Source organism: Hemitrygon akajei, chromosome 7 (assembly GCF_048418815.1).
Source record: "Hemitrygon akajei chromosome 7, sHemAka1.3, whole genome shotgun sequence".
In the NCBI taxonomy this organism is placed as follows: domain Eukaryota; kingdom Metazoa; phylum Chordata; class Chondrichthyes; order Myliobatiformes; family Dasyatidae; genus Hemitrygon; species Hemitrygon akajei.
In genome coordinates, this window is record NC_133130.1 from 71,400,798 (window position 1) to 71,421,476 (window position 20,679).

Below are 20,679 nucleotides of genomic sequence, written 5' to 3' on the forward strand. Positions count from 1 at the left end.
AACTTCCATTACCTTCAACCTTCAGATTTCAGATGCTTTACTAAGACTCAGCCACTATAAAAAAAAATCCTTGTACAAGTTTCTGTCACTTCAAATTTAATTCTCCTCATCTCCAACCCCCCCTCCCAATTTCACTTCCATTATTCAAACCAAAGCAATTCAAATCCTGTCATTTCTGACTGTGGGGCACAGCTCCAATGCCATATTTAAGTTTGCTGACACCACAGTCGTAGGGTGAATCAAACGTGGCTCAAGGAATCAGCATATAGGAGGGAGACTGAAAATCTGGCTGGGAGTGGTGCCATAACAACCTCTTACTCAATGTCAGCAAGACCAAGCAGCCGATTTAAAACTTTAGAAGGAAACCAGAGGCCCATGAGCTCTTCTTCAGAGTTGGGACTGTCAGCAGCTTGTTTTTGAAAAATGGCTGGTGAACAAAATTACCATTACTGAATAATACATTCACAGTACTAAACACTAGCTAAAAATATATCCACCTTGAGTTGAAATTGAAAGACACCTGATTTACAGGAAATGTGTGGAATTCCACTACCATATGCTAACTATGTGAAATGCTTTAAGTAACATGCTGCTAAGTCAAGCACGCTGCACTAATGTTAAATCTGAGAAGTACCAGATTTGATGAAACAAGTTGCCTAGTAGTCATCTTACTTAATGTGGCTTTAAATGAAAATTTAACAATGTGCACATTTCATGTCAAACATTAACATTCAAAACACTATCAACCTACCAATTTGCAACAAAGCCTCCGATTACTATGTTTTCAATATCCAGTCAGTTGTTAAAAAATGGAACTGTGTCATTGCAAAACTATGGAACATAAGAACAAAATCTATGAACCCAAACAAAAATAAATTTGAAACTCCCAACATTTTATTAAGTTATAGCAGTCTTTAGTTGGAGAGAAACAGATGTGGCAAATCTACACAAACAAGTCAATGAGAACAGAAGGCTTGTCTCAAGGTTCATTGACAAGGCGGTTGAAACCACAGGGAATTTGAAATCTTTCACATGTTGAACACATTGAATTTATCGTGCAGACACCTGTAAGAAAAAAAAAGTAGCCCTATTTAGTTAACTGCATTTTTGTTAAATACATTGAGTTTTTCTTGATTTGTGTTTTTTCTGTCTTCAAACTCAATGGAAATCTAAGTTCAGAGCAGTAAGATAAGCATAATCATGTAACATCAACAAAACATCCAACACAAATAATTTTTCTGCTCACATTGTTTACAAAAATTAACTCTTCGGAACACTGTAAAACATAAAAAAAATCCTCCCCCATTTCTCCAATTAAATTTACAAATGAAAATTACCACATCATCAATCTTTAGGATACTGCGAACAGTTTCTGTTGCCAAGGTCAGGGCACTGAGGGAGACCAGCAGAGGCTGAACAACCAGCTCCTCCAGAATGTTAGAAATACCACCCTGAAGAAACAAATTGTTGAATGAGAAGCAATTCTGATATATTAATGCAAAACATTTTTCTTCATTATATTACAAAGGCTTATGAAGTAATGAAAATTTCACCTTTCGCACATTAATTCCTGCAGTCTTTTCCCCCTGTGCATGTCTATTTCTCAGCTCCGTCACAGTAGAAATAGGATTAAGACCTGCATTTTCAGCCAAAGTTGAAGGGATAATTTCCAGGGCATCGGCAAAAGCCCGTACACAATATGCCTCCATACCACTAAGCGTTCGAGAGTACTCCGTCAAACGCAGTGCTAACTCAATCTCAGGAGCTCCACCTCCAGCAATTAAAGCCCTGTTTAGAAAAAAAGTTACATTTTGTGAACTTTGTAATCATTTCCCTTTTATACTCTGTTTATCCAAACAAAGAATTTACCCAGACCAGTGTTTGATTCTGCCTACAGTACCAGTTTCTTCCTTTACATTATATCAGACAGAATTCTAAGTGGTCTTACTTTTAATATCAAGTTTATTAAGCAAACGGTTTCACTGAGCAGGCCAACTTGTTTCTCTCAAGCCAGTGTCTTTCAACATCACCTAGCATCAACTGAGAATTCTGAGCAGTTCATTTCACAACTCCCACAACCAAGGACATTTAAAAACATCAAAGCAAATGCATTCTATAATTGTTTAACATCAGTTCACTTTGAAAGGTGCTTAGACGAGAGGAAAAAGTAGCCAGAGATCAAATTTTGAAGTAATATCAATTTCTGAACCAGCATTGAGAAGTGGCACTCAGAAAGCAGCTCATTTCTCAAATCTGACCCTGAATTTTAAGTAGCTCCCATTATGAATATTCAATGGAAGTCTTCCTTTATTTGAATGACTCCCAGTTAATGCTCATCATAATAATAGGCGGAGGGAAAATTACCTTTTCTTTACCAAGCAGCGAATAACACATAAAGCATCATGAATGGAACGCTCAGCCTCTTCCATGACCAATTTATTGGACCCTCGAACCACAATGGATACTGTTTTTCCTGGATTGGCACAACCAGTAATCTAAAAGACAAAGAATTAAATTTTAGGATTAGACCATAAAACATATAAGCAGAATTCGGCCACTCGGCACATCGAGTCAACTCTACCATTACACTATGGCTGATTTACTATCTCTCTCTCTCTCAACACTATTCTCCACGTAACCTTTGACCCCCCTGACTAACCAAGAATCTATCAATCTCCGCTTTAAATGTACTCAATGACTTGGCCTCTACAGATGGATTCGACAATGAATTCCACAGATTCACCACCCCAAGCTGAAGAAAGTCCTTCATATTTGTTTTAAATGGATGTCCCTCTGTTCTGAGGCCATGTCCTCTGGTCCTAGACTCACCCACATCCACTCTATCTAGGTCTTTAAATATTCAAGATTTCAATGAAGTCCCCCCTCGCCGTGCTTCTAAACTCCACTGAGTACATGCCCAGAACCATCAAAAACTCTTCACACATTAACTCTTTCATTCCCAGAATAATTCTTGTGAACCTCCACAATGCCAGCATATCTGTTCTTAGAAAATGGCCCAAACTGCTCACAATACTCCAAGTGCAGTCTGAGCAATGCCTTATAAAGCCTCATATCACATGCTTGTTTTTATACTCTAGTCCTCTTGCTAACATTGCATTTGCCTTCCTTACCACTGACTCAACCTGCAACTTAACTTTTAGAGAATCCTGCACAAGGACTCCCAAGTCCCTTTGCACCTCTGATTTTCGAATTTTCTCCAGTTAGAAAATAGTCTATACCTATATTCCTTCTGCCAAAGTGCATGACTACACACTTCTCTACACTATATTCCATCCGCCACTACTTTGCTCATTCTCCCAATCTGTGCAAGTCATTCTACAGCAGGGATTCCAACTTTTATGCCATGGACTCCTACCATTAACCGTGGGTTCCATGAACCCCACGTTGGGATCCCCTGTTGTACCGACTCTGCTTCCTCATCATCTACTTCATATCATCTGCAAACATGGCAACAAAGCCATCAATTCTGTCACCTAAATCATCAACATACAACGCCAAAAGATGTGACCCCACTACCAACCACTGAGGAGCACCACTTGTCACCAGCAGCCAACCAGAATTATCATTACGTGCTCTGTTGTATGACAAAGGCAATCATGGTCTCATGACGACGATTGTTCTCGGCAATTTCTACAGAAGTGGTTTGCCAAAGCTGCCTTCTGGGCAATGTCTTTACAAGACAGGTGACCCCAGCCATTATCGACACTCGTCAGAGGTTGTCTGCCTGACGTCAGTGGTCGCATATGCCAAACAGAATAAGCCCTTTATTCTGACTCTTTGCCTCAAGCCAATCAGCCAATATTCTATCCATGCTATTATCTTTCTTGTAATATCCTGGACCCTTTTCTTGTTAAGCAGTTGCATGTGCGAAACTTCCTCAAAGACCTTTTGAAAACCCAAGTAAACAGCATACACCATCTCTCCTGCCTGTTATTTCCTCAAAGAATTCAAACAGATTTGTCAGGCAAGATTTCCCCTTAAAAACCATCATGCTGACTTTGGTCTACTTTGTCATGAGCCTCCAAATATCCTGAAACCTCATCCTGAATAATTGATTCCCAATTACTATAGTCAGGCTAACTGGCCTATAATTTCTTTTCCTCTGTCTCCCTCTCTTCTTAAACAGTGGAGTACATTTGCAATTTTGCAGTCCCAAGGAACCATTCCAAAACCTAATGATTCATGCCTCCACAATCTCTTCGGCTACCTGCTTCAGAATCCTGTGGTGTAGTCCACCTGGTCCAGGTGACTTATCCATGTTCAGACCTTTCAGCTTCTCAAGCACCTTCTCCTTAATAATAACAAATACACTCACTTCTGCCCCCTGGACTCCTCGAATTTCTGGAATACTGCCAGTGTCTTCCACAGAAAACACTGACGCAAAACAAGTTTGTTTGCTTTTATGCTGTCTTTGACTTCCCTTGTCAGCCATGATTGCCTCATCCTTTTCATCTTTGGCATGCATCAATCCTATGCTTTCCAAATAACTTGTCATTGCTGTTCTGCCATCACGCCTGCTAGTGTTCCCCTCCAATCAACTTTGGCTAGTTCCTCTCTCATGCCTCTATAAGTACCTTTATTCCACTGTAATACTGATACACCTGACTTCATCTTCTTCCTCTCAAAATGCAGGTTGAATTCTATATCATGACCTGTCTCCCAGGGATTCCTTTACATTAAACTCCCGAATCAAACCTGGCTCTTTACACAACACCCAATCCAGACTGCCTTTCCCCTAGTGGGCTGAACCACAAGCTGCTCTAAAAAAAAAACCCATTGCTTAGGCATTCTGCAAATTCCCTGTCTTGGGATCCAGCACCAATCTGATTTTACCAATGTACCTGCATACTGAAATGCCCCATGACTATCCTAACATACACTAACTACATGCCTTTTATTTTTCCCGTTGAAATTGATATTCTGCATCCTGGCTATTGTTTGGGGACCTGCATCTAATTCCCATCAGGGTCTTTTTACCCTTGCAGTTTTAAAACTCTATCTACAAGGATTCTACTTTTTCCAAACTTAAGTTTCCTCTTTATAAGGATTTCAATTCATACTTTTTTTTAAACCAACAGAGCCACCCTCTGCCAACCTGCCTGTCCTTTCAATACAAGGTGTATTCTTGGATGTTCTGACTATGATCTTCTTTCAGCCACGTCTCAGTGATGTCCACATCATACCTGCCAGTCTCTAACTGTGCCACAACTCATCTGCCTTATTTTGTATAATACGTGCATTCAAATTCAACACCTCAAGTCTTGTTACTCAATGCCAGTTACTATTAACCCAAGCAACCTTCCACTCCGCAGACAGGCCCCACTAGCTTTTTAAAAATGGCACACGAAGTCCAAACTGAACCATCTCCAACTCACTCTACAATCTCCTGTTCTGCAGACTAGTGGTTGCCAACCCGTTGATTGCGATCGACTAGTCGATCTTTGAGACTTTCCCAGTTGATCCCGAAAAAAACACAACAAATATGTTTCGTAAGTATCAGAACAGCTACCGTGCTGCGATCTACTGAAACAAACATTTGTCGGTTGATAGATCCTACCGGGGGGGGGGGGGGGTGGGGTGGGCGGGAGGGCGCTCTGTCGCACTCCCCGCTCAGTCGGCCGCGCTCTCCGGACTGTGACTGCCGCGGCCCCGGTACGGGGACCTCCGGCCCTGACCTTGTCCTCTCACCCCACCCACAACCAGCCACACCTGGCTAAGGTGTCTGGTGATGGGCGGGCAGGAGGCTGAGTTCGGGCCCGGAGGCTTTCTAATGAGGCAATGTCTCAAAACTGCTTCAGTACCGAGTCCAAGCACCCAGCACTTAAAGACGAACCCGCTGAGTTTTCTCAGCGGAAAAAATGTGAGCAAGCGGGACAGAAGCCGAGAGCCACGAAAACTAGAATAGACTGGACATAAGGAACCTGCTTCGAGTATCGCTGTATTCTGGTCGTGTTTAACACCGTCCCCCCCCGTTGGCCAGCCTGCAAGAATATTATCAATATTAAACCGGTCCGCGGTGCAAAAAAAAAAGGGTGGGTACCCCCGGTGTCTATATATTATTTCTACTTCCGGGTTGCGGGGTTTTATTTCCGGTCTTTTCTGCCCTGGTGCGCATGCGTGTAACTAATTGATGTGGAGTCGATCTTGCCTTTTACTAAGGCCGAGGTAGGGGATCTTGGGCTTAAAAAGGTTGGTGACCACTTCTGCAGACTATTACAACAAATATAATAACATTTGACGTTAAAGCTTTAGCACAGCTTATTTGAAAATTAGATAAATCTGCTGTTATCTTTGTTCATTATTACCTTGACTAATTTGCCAGATCCATTCAAAGCGACTTCTTCTGCCAACTCTGCAGAGCCCAACATGTCTGGTGTGAACTGCTCAAAATGAGCAACTGGCTTTATGCCTAAAGTCTGCAAAAAAATATACTTAAATGTTTTTTCTGAAATCAAACAAAATTTAAAACTGACAAGATATTAATTTGGGAATTAAATCTAAGCAGCTGTACTTTCAAAGATTTAATTATTCTCTTGTACCTTACAGATGAACTCAATGTCTTCTCGCTCAATGTCCTTAATCACCATAATCTTCATCTTGTTGAGGAAATGGAGGGCCAGGTCACTTAATGCATCCCTGTTTTAAAAAAAGCATTAATATTAATCCCGTCAACCATAAACTGGACCAAAAGATTCAGAAGCACAGGTTACTTGATAAACAGAACAGAAACACTGCGGATTCAGCAGCAGCGGCAGGTGGCGGGTCCCGAGCTCCCCCGGGTCCTAAAGTCCACCCGCACTGAAACAGGTTAAATAAGACAAGTGGGGGCACTACTGACTGGAAAAAGGGGGTCAGGGTGAATCTTGCTAAGAAAAATTTAAGCCAAATACAAAGTTACACACTCAACACAAGTGCTAACAGCAACGTGATCCGACTTAAAAAGGTGGACGGTGACGAATTTTTAATAGGCTTTATGGCAGGCCGTTCATAAGTACGAGTTGTTCTTAAGTCAGACGTTAGTAACTTGGGGACTGCCCGTATATAAAAGGCATTTAGACAAATGGAAAGAAAAGGTAGGGATAGCCAAACAAGCAAATTAGGCAAGCTTGGAAACAAATCTTGGTCAGCAAGAACAAGTAAGGCCAAAGGACCTGTTTCTTTATTGTATAACTGTCACATCCGGGGTTTAATTAATTTTTAGCTTGATAAAGCGACTTCTCTGTTTCATTAATTACCTCCAAACAGGTGTCTATGAAAATATTTTACTATTAATCCAAAGTAAAATTTCTACAAGTTGAATAAATGTGTTTACTAAAATTAAGCTTTTTTTAAATTAATTAATTAATATTTTTACATTTATGATGAAATCACTAATGTGAAATACCTACTCATAAAACAGGGAGCTTGTGTATTAACATACCCTCAACAATTTCAAATGACTTAGTACATTATAAACAAACTTCATTGTGACCAGAAATTTATCCACTGTAGTAGATAACATAAGTACACAGTAAGTCCAAAATCTAGTATTTTGTTCCACCAGCAAATCCTCTAAGAATCTCTTCTATAATTATCTATTGGTTAAAAACATTACCTCAAAATTGATTTTTGTATCAGCAGGACATTGCATCCAGCTTTTTTAATCTGCTTCACCAAGTTCAAAATGTAGGTTCTTTCTTCACGTAAAACACGGTCCATCTGAGTATAGTCAGACACTACGATCTGATTTTCCATCTACAAAATAAAATGAAGAATTCAGAAATGCTGTGACAAGAGAGTTTTGTAAATAGTAACATAGAGGACACTGAAAATTATGGATTGATGCATTTTGCAATACCAACCCAATAACAAGCGCCATAGCTAGAATGTCAATCCCTGATCTTTTTTGATATGGCCAAACAAAGATAGGGCAATATAACAGAAACAAAGAAAATATCTAATGACTTTTGACAAGTGCATTAGCTGGCCGTTAGTTAAACACATGTACTGGGTATAGTGAAAAATTTGTTTTGCATGGTGTTCAAACAATTCATCATATAAAGTGTACTGAGGAAATACAAGATAAAACAGTAACAGAATGCTGAATAAATGTGTTATAGTTACAGAGAAAGTGTAATGCAAATGGACAAACAGATACAAGGTCATATTAAGTTAGATTGTGAAGTCAATAATTCATCTTATTGTACTAGGGAATGACTCGATAATCTTATAACAGCGGGTTAGAAGTTTTCCTTGAGCTAGGGCATACACGCTTTTAGACTTTTATATCCTCTCTTTGGTGGGAAAAGGGGTAAGAGCGAATGCCTGGGGTGGGTCAGGTCATTGATTGTGCTGGCTGATTTACTAAGGCAGCTGAGAAGTATAGGCAGTCCATGGAGAGCAGGCTAGTTTCCATGATGTGCTGAGCTGTGTCCACAACTCTCTGCTGTTTCTTGCGGTCACTCACCAGCATGCAACTCATTGTGTTGGAGGATAATGAGTACAAGACAAAATCACCGACTGCTAAAAGCAGAGAGTAAGATATGGATCTATGAAACTTCTGGATATATAATACATCTAATGGGAAATCTGAAACATTTATGCCCCATATGTCTAAACACATTGATTTGGACAAGGTATAGGCACTTGGGTCAGTTCCTTCATTTATAGAAATCATAACTGATCCATTGTGACCACAACATTGTATTTCCATCTGCATATAGTTCACATAGATGCACCACAAGGATGTGAGCTTAGCCCCTAGCTCTACTTGTTTTACACTCATGAATGAGCAGCTAAGCACAGCACCAATGCCATTTTCAAGCTTGCTGACTACTCTACTGCAATACACTGAATCAAAGGTGATGACGAATGAGCATATGGGGGGGAGATTGAAAATCTGGCTCAGTCGTGCCACAACAACAACCTCTTACTCAATATCAGCAAGACCAAGGAGCTGATTATTGACCAGGTGGAGGAAACAAGAGGTCCATGAGGCTGTCCTCATCAGGAGATCAAAGTTTGAGAAGGTCAGCAACAAGATTCCTTAGTGTTATCATTTCAGAGGATCCATCCTGGGCTCAGCAAAAAGAAAGCACAGCAGCACCTCTACTTATTCAGCATGACATCTAAAACTTTGACAAACTTCTATAGATGTGTGGTGGACAGTATATTGACTGGTTGCATCACAGCTTGGTATGGAAACACCAATACCATTGAAAGGAAAATCTTACAAAAAGTCATGGATATGGCCCAGTCAATCACAGGTAAAGCCCTCCTCACCATCGAGCACATTCTACGACAGAGCATTGTTGCAAAAAAGCAGCATCCATCATCAGGATCCCCACCCCCCAGGTCATGCTCCCTTCTCACTACTGCCATCAGGAAGGTGGTACAGGAACCTTGGGACTCACACCACCAGGTTCAGGAACAATTATTACCCCTCAAACATATGGCTCTTGAACCAAAGGGATCATCACTGCCCCATATTCCCACAACCGATGGACTCATTCTCTAGGACTCTTCATCTCATGCTTTCAATATTTATTGCTTGCTTATTTTATTTCTTTCTTTTTGTATTTGCACAATTTGTTGTCTTTTTGCACACTGGTTCAACACCCAGTTGGCGTGGTCTTTCATAGCTGAAAACAGCTACTTTCGAAGATCAACATCAGTTGTAGCTGACAACACAATGCATGTGAATCTTCAAAAGCCAAGTTGTACTAAAGCAAGAGACTTTCAACTATTTATAGCATAAACACTGAATGCTACTTGGCTGAAGTAAAATAATAACAAAAGCTCTTGTAAAAATAGTTATATTATGCTTGTACTAGAGCAACACTTTGCATTTTACAAGGTCGACATGTGAGGTGATGCATGGAATTCAAACTGAAGTCCATTCAGGGATGTAGTACAGTTTGCCTTAACGGCCAACATTTTTTTTGTGAAAAGATCATGTAACACATTTGTGTTACCCTCATACATCTTTAACAACTCTTTTACTGCTTCTCCCAATTTTATAAAGAAAATAGCCAAACATCGTTAACACATTTGATTTCATTTGACCTGGGTACTTTGAGAATGAAGTTGCCCATGGTTTTGAATGGCTTACTCATTCAATAAGCAGCCTGCTAACATTAATTTAGAGATACAGCAAGGTAACAGGCCCTTCCAGCCCAATAAGCCCATGCCACACAATTACACCCACTTGATGCAATTAACCTACTAATCCACATGTCTTAGAATGTGAGTGTAGGGGTTGTGGAGAACCAGAGCAGCTGCGGAAACCCATGAGGCCACAGGGAGAACAGACAAACTTCTTCCAGACACCAGAGGGGACTGAACCTGGGCACTAGCGCTCTCAGTGTTACATTAACTGCTACGCTATGTCGCTGCAAGAAGAAATGTCCAGTAAATTACCCATTTGAAAAGCAATGTTTGAGGTTTGGCTTCTGTTTGTAATTCTTAATGAAAACCTAGTATGATATTACCTTGGTGCTATTATGATCTTCTTAATATCAGATATACAATATACAATCTATGTCATTAATATTACTTATCAGTAAAACCATTATATGTAGCCCTCAGGCCTCTTAAGCACATAGTCACATTTTTAATTCCAAAGAAAAAATGTGACTATGTCTTTCAGATTAAACTGAAGAAAAAAATGAATCATGTATTGCACTTTCCATTGAGATTAGAATGGAATAGAGTGATTACTGCATTCATATATGAACTTTGATTAAAAAACACCACAGTATTCACCAGATATACTATCCTCAATGTTGCAGTGCCTCACAGAAGCTTTCTTCCCTCAATTATATTCAGATGTTTTAACACAAATGAAAAACGTCTTAAGTTTGGCAATGTGAAAGCTTTAAGCTATTCTAAAGTAGTTCAAGATAAAGAGAATGGAAACCGTGACACACAACAGAACGCATCAAATTTCAAGTCCAATACCAGAAACAGCATTAATTTTTTTAGCGTACATGGTACTGGATTTAAAATCCATTCTGCTATAGTTTCTTCTAAGTTCATTTCCTATATTTTAAAATTTACACACAAGGTTAGATCAACAGTTACCAATAGATATTTCAGAATTCCAAAAAAAAAAACCATGAAATTTTCTGAGCAACTGAAGGAATTAATGGCTGCTCATGGTTTATTATTTCAAGCAATCTAAAAATATAAAAGGACTTACATCTGTTTTTGGAGCAGACAAGCAGAACTGGATGAGTCCAATTTTAGCCTTTTCTACACGACTTATGCCCGTATTGACAACTCTCTGAGTCAGAACCAGTCCATTCACCAATTCACAGTCATCAATTGTTCCTCTGCAAAGCAAATTTTAATTACCCATTAACATGCATTTCATCTTAAAGGGACAGCCAAGGCTTCTAAATAAAGCAGTAATATATTTTGTATACTATGGTATAAAGATCATCAGCAAATCAAATCACACCACAGAAACAATGGAATTGAAATTAATAAAAATAATTTGGAGTAAAAAAATGGCCATCATTCAACAATTTCTTAAAATCCCTTTAATTCATTGATGCCTTTTGGGGAAGAAACTGACCATCTTAAACTGGCTTAAATGCAACTCACAAAGCACAGCAAGGCCATTTGCTACTACTATCTCCTGAAATGACCAAACAAGCCACTCAGTTGTATCATAACCATCTTATTTTAAGAATAAAATAATTAAGTAAGAGCACTTGGCATTGACCAGGGCACTAAATGTAGCTTTCAACATTGTTGATTCGAATTCCCTATCCACAGAATCTTGGCTTCCCTGCAGAAAAGCAGCAGTTTAAGGTGGCAGTTCACTAACACCTTCTCAATGCTTTGACAACCGCATCTCAAACATTAATGTAGAAAAATTAAAGACTTGGAAAATGAGTTTGGCCTTTGCTCTGTCAAGTGCCCCAAATATTAATGATCAAGATTTCCTGAAGCTTTTTACTTTCACTCATACAAAATCATTTCAGGAATTTGAATTTCAAAACATCAACCATAAACAAATTGACTAATATTTCTTCTTACCCCAATTTCCTGACAATTTTGATATCTCTGAGATCCACACTAGTTGCAGTTGCTGGATCAATTACGCTCATTACCGCACCAACACTCATTGGAGCAAGAAGGCTGGCATATTGAGAAACCACCTGTAAAACCAACAGAGTTTTTACTTTGAGTGTGTCCATGCTTGCTCTGTTTACGAGTAAACCACATCATCTGACTTTTCCCCACCTGCCCTGCAGTCCTACAAATTATTTCCTTTCAAGAATTAGCTTGACATCGGTGGTTGGGAAGTTGTTGGAGTCGATTGTTAATTGTTGGAGGCATATGACAAGATAGGCAGAACTCAGCAGGGTTTCCTTAAAGGGAAATCCTGCCTGACAAACCTATTGCAATTTTTTGAGGAAAATACAAGTAGGCTAGACAAGGGAGATGCAGTGGATGTTGTGTATTTGGATTTTCAGAAGGCCTTTGACAAGGTGCCGCACATAATGCTGCTAAACAAGAGACCATGGAATTATGGTACAGTTATATATGTGGATAGAGTGTTGGCTGATTGGCAGGAAACAGAGAGTGGGAATAAAGGGATCCCATTCTGGTTGGCTGCCGGTTACCAGTGGTGTTCCACAGGGGTCCGTGTTGGGGTCACTTTTTTTTACGTTGTATATCAACGATTTGGATTATGGAATAGATGGCTTTGTGGCTAAGTTTGCTGATGATACAAAGCTAAGTGGAGGAGCCAGTAGTGCTGAGGAAACAGAGTCTGCAGAGAGACTTGGATAGATTGGGAGAATGGGCAAAGAAGTAGCAAATGAAGTACAATGTTGGAAAGTGTATGATCACGCACTTTGGTAGAAGAAATAAACAGGCAGACTATTATTTAAATAGGGAGAGAATTTAAAGTTCTGAGATGCAACGGAACTTGGGAGTCCTCGTGCAGGATACCCTTAAGGTTAACCTCCAGGTTCAGTCGGTGGTGAAGAAGGCAAATGCAATGTTGACATTCATTTATAGAGGAATAGAGTATAGGAGCAGGGATGTGATGTTGAGGCTCTATAAGGCACTGGCAAGACCTGACTTGGAGTACTGTGTGCAGTTTTGGGCTCCTTATTTAAGAAAGGATGTGCTGACGTTGGAGAGGGTTCACAAGAATGATTCTGGGAATGAGAGGGTTAACATATGAGGAACGTTTAACCACTCTAGGACTGTACTCCTTGGAGTTTAGAAGAATGGGGGGGGGGGGGGCCTGATAGAAACACTTCGAATGTTGAAAGGCATGGACACAGTGGATGTGGCAAAGCTGTTTGCCATGCTGGGGGAGTCTAGTTCGAGAGGGCACGACTTAAGGATTGAAGGGTGCCCATTCAGAACAGAGATGCGAAGAAATTTTTTTAGCCACAGGGTGGTGAATCTGTGGAATTTGTTGCCACGGGCGGTAGTAGAGGTTGATAGGTATCTGAGTAGCCAGGGCATCAAAGGTTATGGTGAGAAGGCGGGGGAGTGGGACTAAATGGGAGAATGGATCAGCTCATGATCTCAATGGGCAAATGACCGACTTCTGCTCCTTTGTCTTATGGTCTAATTATCCACTTCTACTTTGAACACCATGATTCTACCTCCACTATTTATCTAGCACTAATTGGTAGATCTTAATCAATCAGTGGATTTAATAAAAATCCTCATGGTGTTCACTTCTGGTTCTTTTCCCAACTTCCAGTTACACCGAAATACAGTGAAAAATCATGATGAGAATTTGAATCACCAATCAACCTCAAAATCTTAGTATCCAGACACTGGGACACAAATGTTTAAAATATTCTTTTCTTAGACTGATCAAATAACAACTGACACTTAAAATGTCACTCCCAGTTTCCCATCATCAACCTTAGGAGAAATCTAGACCAAAGGTAGGGCAGCCATGGGTCAGGTTGGAGCTGAAGGTACTTGACATTTATTTCAGAATCCTTCAAATTATCCAACTTGAGATCATGCCATAAGAAAAACCATCACCACCAACTGCAGATAAATCAATAACTATCCACACTGAAGATCAACTGGAAAAAGTTTGTTGGAAGTAGAATACACCCTACAGAAAGACAATGTTTTATTAGGAATGATGGTTCAGGAGTACATCATTTGTGACTGTACTTGATTACACATCTTGGTTTCTTCATAACCTGAGACCACTAATTTACTTTACCTTTCACTCATCTATCAAACAGTTCTCATTAAAGATAAAAATTCTAATTCCTTCTTCCTGGGCATAGCAAATCAATGGTGCAATATGTGGATAACAACAAATAAAGCAACCAAAAGCACAAACAGCAAAATGGCACAGTAAGACAAACACTGAAACATTCATTATTTGTTGATCACTGTCATTCCATGGGCAATGCCAGCCACACCTGAATTGATATAATAATACAATGAAACTGGAGTACAGTGTGCTTAAAAACCAATACCATGAAGGATTCAATGGATCAGGCCAAAACTGTCAGCTTAAAATAAAATTGGGTGAGGTAATTAGTACACAACTGGCAACAGAAAATTTGACACACTGAGCCATATGCGAACCCACAATTAGTTGAAACACCTTAAGCACCTTCAGCCAAAATTGGCAGATGAACAATGCTACTCCTGCCTCCAAGGTTTCCACATTCTTAATCCAAGTATTCAGCCAATTTAGTCCACAGACATCTGAGCGTTACACATACAGAAAAGCAATTACCCCATGTTTCCTTTTCCAAATGAATGGCTTGACAATCTTCAACTAAATTAGTGACAATGATAGAATTGCTAAATTTATACAGTATCCAACAATGAATATACAAATAGGCTGCTCAACAGATCTCACATGTCTAAATCGGACTTAACAACCAGGACTAACTTCTTAGACTAAGTATGAAATATTATCAAATGATAGGCATCTTTACTTTGGAGTTCAAAGCAGTAGTTGCACTGTTCAGGAGGGATTCTCTGTCACTTAGTTCTACGGGCTGTGCAATGCCATTCAAAACTTCAACTCCCTTTTCCACAGCCTTTTGGAAAGATTCAGATATGATTGTAGGATGAATTCCTAAAATAAAAAAAGTTCATTTGTTAGTTTTGTACAACAAAAGTCAAAAAACATTTACATTACATTGTAACAAATTAAAATTAAGTTACCCAAGAAAAATTAGGACTGAAAATAGAAAACATGGAAAAAAAGAGGCAACATTGAAGAAATGGATAAGTCTTTGATTATGATGAAATGAAAAACATCCAAAAATTTGTAAAGAGGACTGATACAGTGTATGGTCTAGGGAGGGATGGTGGCAGATCTCTACCGTTAACTGTTTGCTAAGCAGTGAAGTGCATTTTAGCCAGATATAGTCCATCTGCCGGAGGGTGCTGCAGTCAACAAGTTTGATAATCTTGCCACAGCAGAAACAGCAAAAAGGGTATGGAGGTTAAATGATCTTGAGGAACTGAGATAATTAAGGCTATTGATGGCAATGTGTGATGTAAGAAAACATTAAGAGGAAGCAAGGTAACAGAAGGTCAGCTTTACAACTTATAGTTGGGTGGGTAACCTGTTACCAAAAAAGCTTTGTGGCCATCAAGAGATTATCATTTCAAATTTGGACCAAAAAATCACAGTGGATTTAATTTGGCTTCTTTTTTGACACTGATCAACAGAAAAAGACTCTTTCGTGTCAACGTGAAAACAGATCTCTACAAAGTGATATAAATTAGTTAAAAATATAAAATACAAAATAATTGATTGCATAAGTATTTACCCCTTTAATATGACACACCAAACCATCACTGATGCAGCAAATTAGTTTTAGAAGTCAAATAATTAGTTAAATGGAGATCACCTATGTGTAGTCATGATGTTTCAATTGATTGTAGTAAAAATACACCTGTATCTGGAAGGTACAACTGCTGGCGAGTCAGTATCCTGGCAAAATTACACCATAAAGACAAAAGAACACTCCAAGCAACTCCACGAAAAGGTTCTTGAAAAGCACTTCAGGAGATAGGCCCAAGAAATTTTCCAAGTCACTGAATATCCCTTGAAGTACAGTTAAGTCAATCATCAAGAAATGGAAAGAGTATGTTACAGCTGTAAATCTACCAAGAGCAGGCCATCCTCAAAAACTAAGTGACCATACAAGAAGGGTCATCAGACTAAAGCTATGTTTGATGTACACCAAACGCTACACATCATCAAAAACACACCATCCCTATTGTGAAGCATGGTGGTGGCTGCACCATGCTGTGGGGATGCTTCACTGCTGCAGGGCCTGGAAGGCTTATGAAGGTAGAGGGTAAAATGAATGTAGCAAAACACGGGGATATCCTAGAGGAAAATCTGATGCAATCTTCAAGACTTGGGAGATTTGTTTTCCAGCAAGACAAAGACCCCAAGCATAAAATCAAAGCTACACAGTAACAGCTTAAAAACAACAAAGTTAATGTCCTGGAGTGGCCAAGTCAGAGTACAGACCTCAATCCAACTGAGAATTTGTGGCTGGACTTGAAAAGGGCTGTTCACTCACGACCTCCATGCAATCTGACAGAGCTTGAGCAGTTTTGTAAAGAAGAATGGGGAAAATTGCAGTGTCCAGATGTGCACACATCTGTCCACACAGACTCAAGGCTGTAATTGCTGCCAAAGGTACATCTATTAAATACTGAAGGGGGTGAGTAATTATGCAATTACTGTGTTTAATAATTGTAATAAATTTAGACAAATCTGTAGAAAGTTGTTTTCACTTTGACACAAAAGTCTTTTTCTGTTGATCAGTGTCAGAAGAGCCAAACTAAATCCACACTCGGGGGGAGGGGAGGGTTTGAATACATTTTGTAGGCACTGTATCTTTCACTGAATTCAGACCATTCTGGGACAGGCAATTAAAAGAAGGAATGCTAAAATCAATTGGAAAGTAACGTTTCATCCAAACCAAGACAGTTAAAACATGTATGTATTACCTTCAAGCATCCAAGTAACCAGCTTTCCTCAATAAGAAATACATTAAATCTAGAAAATTATTCCAGCATTCGCAAAATTTAATGATTGTATATAAGTTATGCCTGAACAGTAAATGCAACATACCTTTTTGAAGTAGTTTAGCACAATAATCGAGCAAGGCTCCTGCGATTACTACAACAGAAGTGGTCCCGTCACCAGCTTCAATATCCTGGGCTTTTGACAATTCTACCAGCTGAGTTATATATTCAAAAAATTCTCTTGTTAATTTACAAGCATTCAAGTATTGTTTGCATGCATTAACAGCTATTCATTAGGAAAATTAATTTGTAGTGTTTGATGAATTATTTGCATTTAAGATCAAATCATAGACAGCAAAAACATGTTACATAAAGACTACTTAAAACTTATCTCTTAATCTTCACTGCACTGGAGAACTAGATGCTTATTTAATCTAAAATGTTTTGCACAGATTTTCTTTCAACCCTTACCATTTTTGCTGCTGGATGCAACACCTGCATTAGCTTTAATATAGTTGCTCCATCATTGGTAATGGTTACATCACCTTTTCCATCTTGAATCTATGGCATGGGTAGAGCAATTAAGAGACGAATCAAAATGTGAACTAAAAAGGCATAGTGCAAGAAAACAAACCCTAAAGGCGGCAAATGGATGTACAATCTTAAAAATGAAATGTTTCCCACTTCTTGGCTGAGTTGAGCCAGAGATAATCCACATTTTTCAATCTGTAAAAACTCCATTGCCTTATCCTATACCAATCACATCTCAGAGAGCCAAGTACAGTGGACCGTGAATGCAACAAGTGATTAAGGATTGCACAAAACTTGTGGTTAAACCTTTAGAACATTGGTTATCAATATACTTAAGTACATCAGTAGACCATCCTAAGTTATCCAAAATACAAGACAAGGTGGAAACAAGTAATTGTTTGGATCTAATGACAGCTCTCGAGCTGTCAATTAATGAATATTTCTATTTCAATAACTTCCTCAGTTACAAAGAAATTGATAACAGAAACAGGTTATCAGGATTAGGTTCAATATCACTAGCATACACCATAAAATTTGTTGATTTCGCAGCAGCAGTACAATACATAATAATACAGAAAAAACTGAATTACAATATCTACATAAAGTGTTAATATACACACATATAAAATAGTTAAATAAGCAGTACAAAAATAAAAAGTATGGAGGTTATGTTCCTGGGTTCAATGTCCATTCAGAAATCAGATGGCAGAGGGGAAGAAGCTGTACCTGAATTGCTGAGTGTGTGCCTTCAGGCTTCTGTACCTCCTTCCTAATGGCAGCAATTAGAACAGGGCATGACTTGGGTGATGGGGGTTCTTAATGATGGACACTGCCTTTTTGAGGCATTGCTCCTTGAAGATGTCCTGGATATCATGGATGTGAGTGCTCATGATGGAGCTAACTAAATTTATAACTGTCTGCAGCTTACATTGATTTGTGCAGTAGCACCCCACCTTCCCCCATACCAGATATACTTCATTGATCCCAAAGGAAATTAGTGTCATAGTAGCATTACAAGTGCACAGATATAAGTAGTAGAATTAGAAAGAATAAAATATAAGTTACCACAAACAGCCTAACAGGAGTTACATCACTTCCCCAGTTATAAGTTATGCAATCAGTTAGAATGCATTCAACAACACATCTATAAAAATTTGCAACATATCGAATCTCCTCAAACTCCTAATGAAGTATAGCCATTGTCGTACCTTATTTGTAGCTGCATCGATATGTTGGGTCCAGCTTAGATCCTCAAAGATATTGACACCCAGCAACTTGAAATTGCTCACTCTGATCCCTCTATGAGGACTGGTATGTGTTCCCTCATCTTACCCTTTTTGAAGGCCACAATCAGTTCTTTGGTCTCACTGACATTGAATGTAAGGTTGTTGCTGTGACTCCACTCAGCTAGCTGAGTTACATCTGAAATTATGCCAACAATTCTGACAAGGCACACAGTGATGTGTGTAGGGAAATTAGAGCAGTGGGCTAAGCACACATTCCTGAGGCGTACCAGTGTTGATTGTCAGCGAGGTGGAGATGTTATTTCTGATCTGCACCTATTGTGGTCCCCCAGTTAGGAAGCGAGGATCCAGTTGCAGAGGAAGGTACAGAGGCCCAGGTTCTAGAGCTTTTCAATCAGAAGTGCACAAATGATTGTGTTAAATGCTGAGCAGTAGTCAATAAACAATATCCTGATTATGGTATTTGTATTGCCCAGGGGATCCAAGGCCACACGAAGAACCAATAAGATCATGTCCACAACAGACTTGTTGTGGTGATAGGCAAAATGCAGTGGGTCCAGGACCTTGGGGAGACAGGAGTTAATTCTAGCCATAACCAAAGCAGTTCATCACCATAGGTGCGGGTGCTACTGGATGATAGTCGATAAGGGAGCTCACCCTGCTCTTCTTGGGCACTGGTATAATTATTGACCCCTTTTTAATAAAAAGAATTAAAGAAAAAATGTTTAATTCTAAATGTAGTAATTCCATACCATTTTATCCATGCCCTTTGGACCAAGACTTGTTCTTATAGCATCTGCAACAGCTAGAAGAAAGAAAAAGACATTTTATAACTGAATCTCACTTCATTAAAATCCTACTTTGGTTAGATATAAATTATACCATCTATTCAGTTTCACATCCATTGCTCAAGTTGTCACTCAGACAATGAATTGGATGATTTACAGAAGACTGACAGTTAATAAGAAAGCCTCAACTTGTTGTTCCAGACAAGGAATCCCAAAATAATTCCTCTTCAACCACCAAGAGCAGTATGCCAGCTCCAAGACCAAGGTCCAGTCTTCCACGATCTGATACTCCCAATTGTTACCCAATAATCCTCCAATTAATTTGCACCTCTTTGTATCACCCTCAACCACTTATTCCCACCAACTCCTTGATCCTTCCCTCCATTACCCTGCTTATGCCCTGAAAATCATCTCCCCTCCTTCTCCTCTTATCCTTCCCAATATCTTCAAGGATGAACCCTTCCATTCTCATCCTGTCATTTAAATCCCAAGGCTCTGCTGCCTTTCTCTACTGCACAAACCTCACCATCTTGTCCTACTGCATCATGAATCTCAGCCCCACCATCATCACCACCTCAGTTTTCCTCCCTCAGTCCCCCACTATCTACCCCTCACACCCACCCATTCCTTCCCACTACCTCATTTGCCCCTCAGACCTTCATCCTCTCCAACTCCCTCCCACTAACCCCTCCCCATTCTCCTCATACCCCTCCCATTCACTCCACTTCACTCTTTCCCATCCTTTTGTCCCTCCACATCCCCCATCCTCTCGCTCTGCCCCTCCCCTCACCCTCCATCCCCCCACCTTTCACCCATCCTCCCGCTCCCCCCGTCCTCGTGTCCACCCCGCTCAATCTCCCCGGTCCTCCCGCCCTCCCCACCTTTGGCGGCCGAGATGTTACTGAAACGGATCTGAGCAGGTTTGTCGCGGTCCTGATAAACGCTCTTCGACGCGTTAATGGCGGATTTGCCGGCATTTTTCTCAGGCATTTCGCCGAGCTTCAGACACCGAGCACAAGGAAAATGGCTGCAGATTGAGAGCGTGGATCGCCGGCAGCAGGCTGTGGCGGAGAAGCTTCCAGAAACCGTCAGGACCTCAG

The 20,679-nt window shown here is 39.9% G+C and overlaps 1 protein-coding gene across 1 annotated transcript; it reads right to left on the minus strand.

The window, feature by feature from the left end:
• Positions 1-872: 872 nt before the first annotated feature.
• On the minus strand, positions 873-20,679 carry cct4 (chaperonin containing TCP1, subunit 4 (delta)). The gene is made up of 14 exons (XM_073051164.1): positions 20,461-20,679; positions 19,544-19,596; positions 17,488-17,577; positions 17,123-17,231; positions 14,955-15,097; positions 12,046-12,167; positions 11,201-11,333; positions 7,616-7,755; positions 6,561-6,657; positions 6,327-6,437; positions 2,365-2,495; positions 1,554-1,788; positions 1,338-1,451; positions 873-1,065 (listed from the first exon to the last, which is right to left on the minus strand). Exons 1-14 carry the CDS (start codon positions 20,567-20,569, stop codon positions 1,051-1,053), a joined length of 1,602 nt encoding a protein of 533 aa, XP_072907265.1. The 5' UTR covers positions 20,570-20,679; the 3' UTR covers positions 873-1,050.

Coding starts and splice junctions, on each gene's coding strand:
- cct4 (XM_073051164.1), bottom strand. CDS start 20,569: ATGCCTGAGAAAAATGCCGGCAAATCCGCCATTAACGCGTCGAAGAGC. Junction 6,658..7,615: donor ATACAAAAATCAATTTTGAG/GTAATGTTTTTA, acceptor TTTTTAAAACAG/GGATGCATTAAGTGACCTGG. Junction 6,438..6,560: donor ACATTGAGTTCATCTGTAAG/GTACAAGAGAAT, acceptor ATTTTTTTGCAG/ACTTTAGGCATAAAGCCAGT.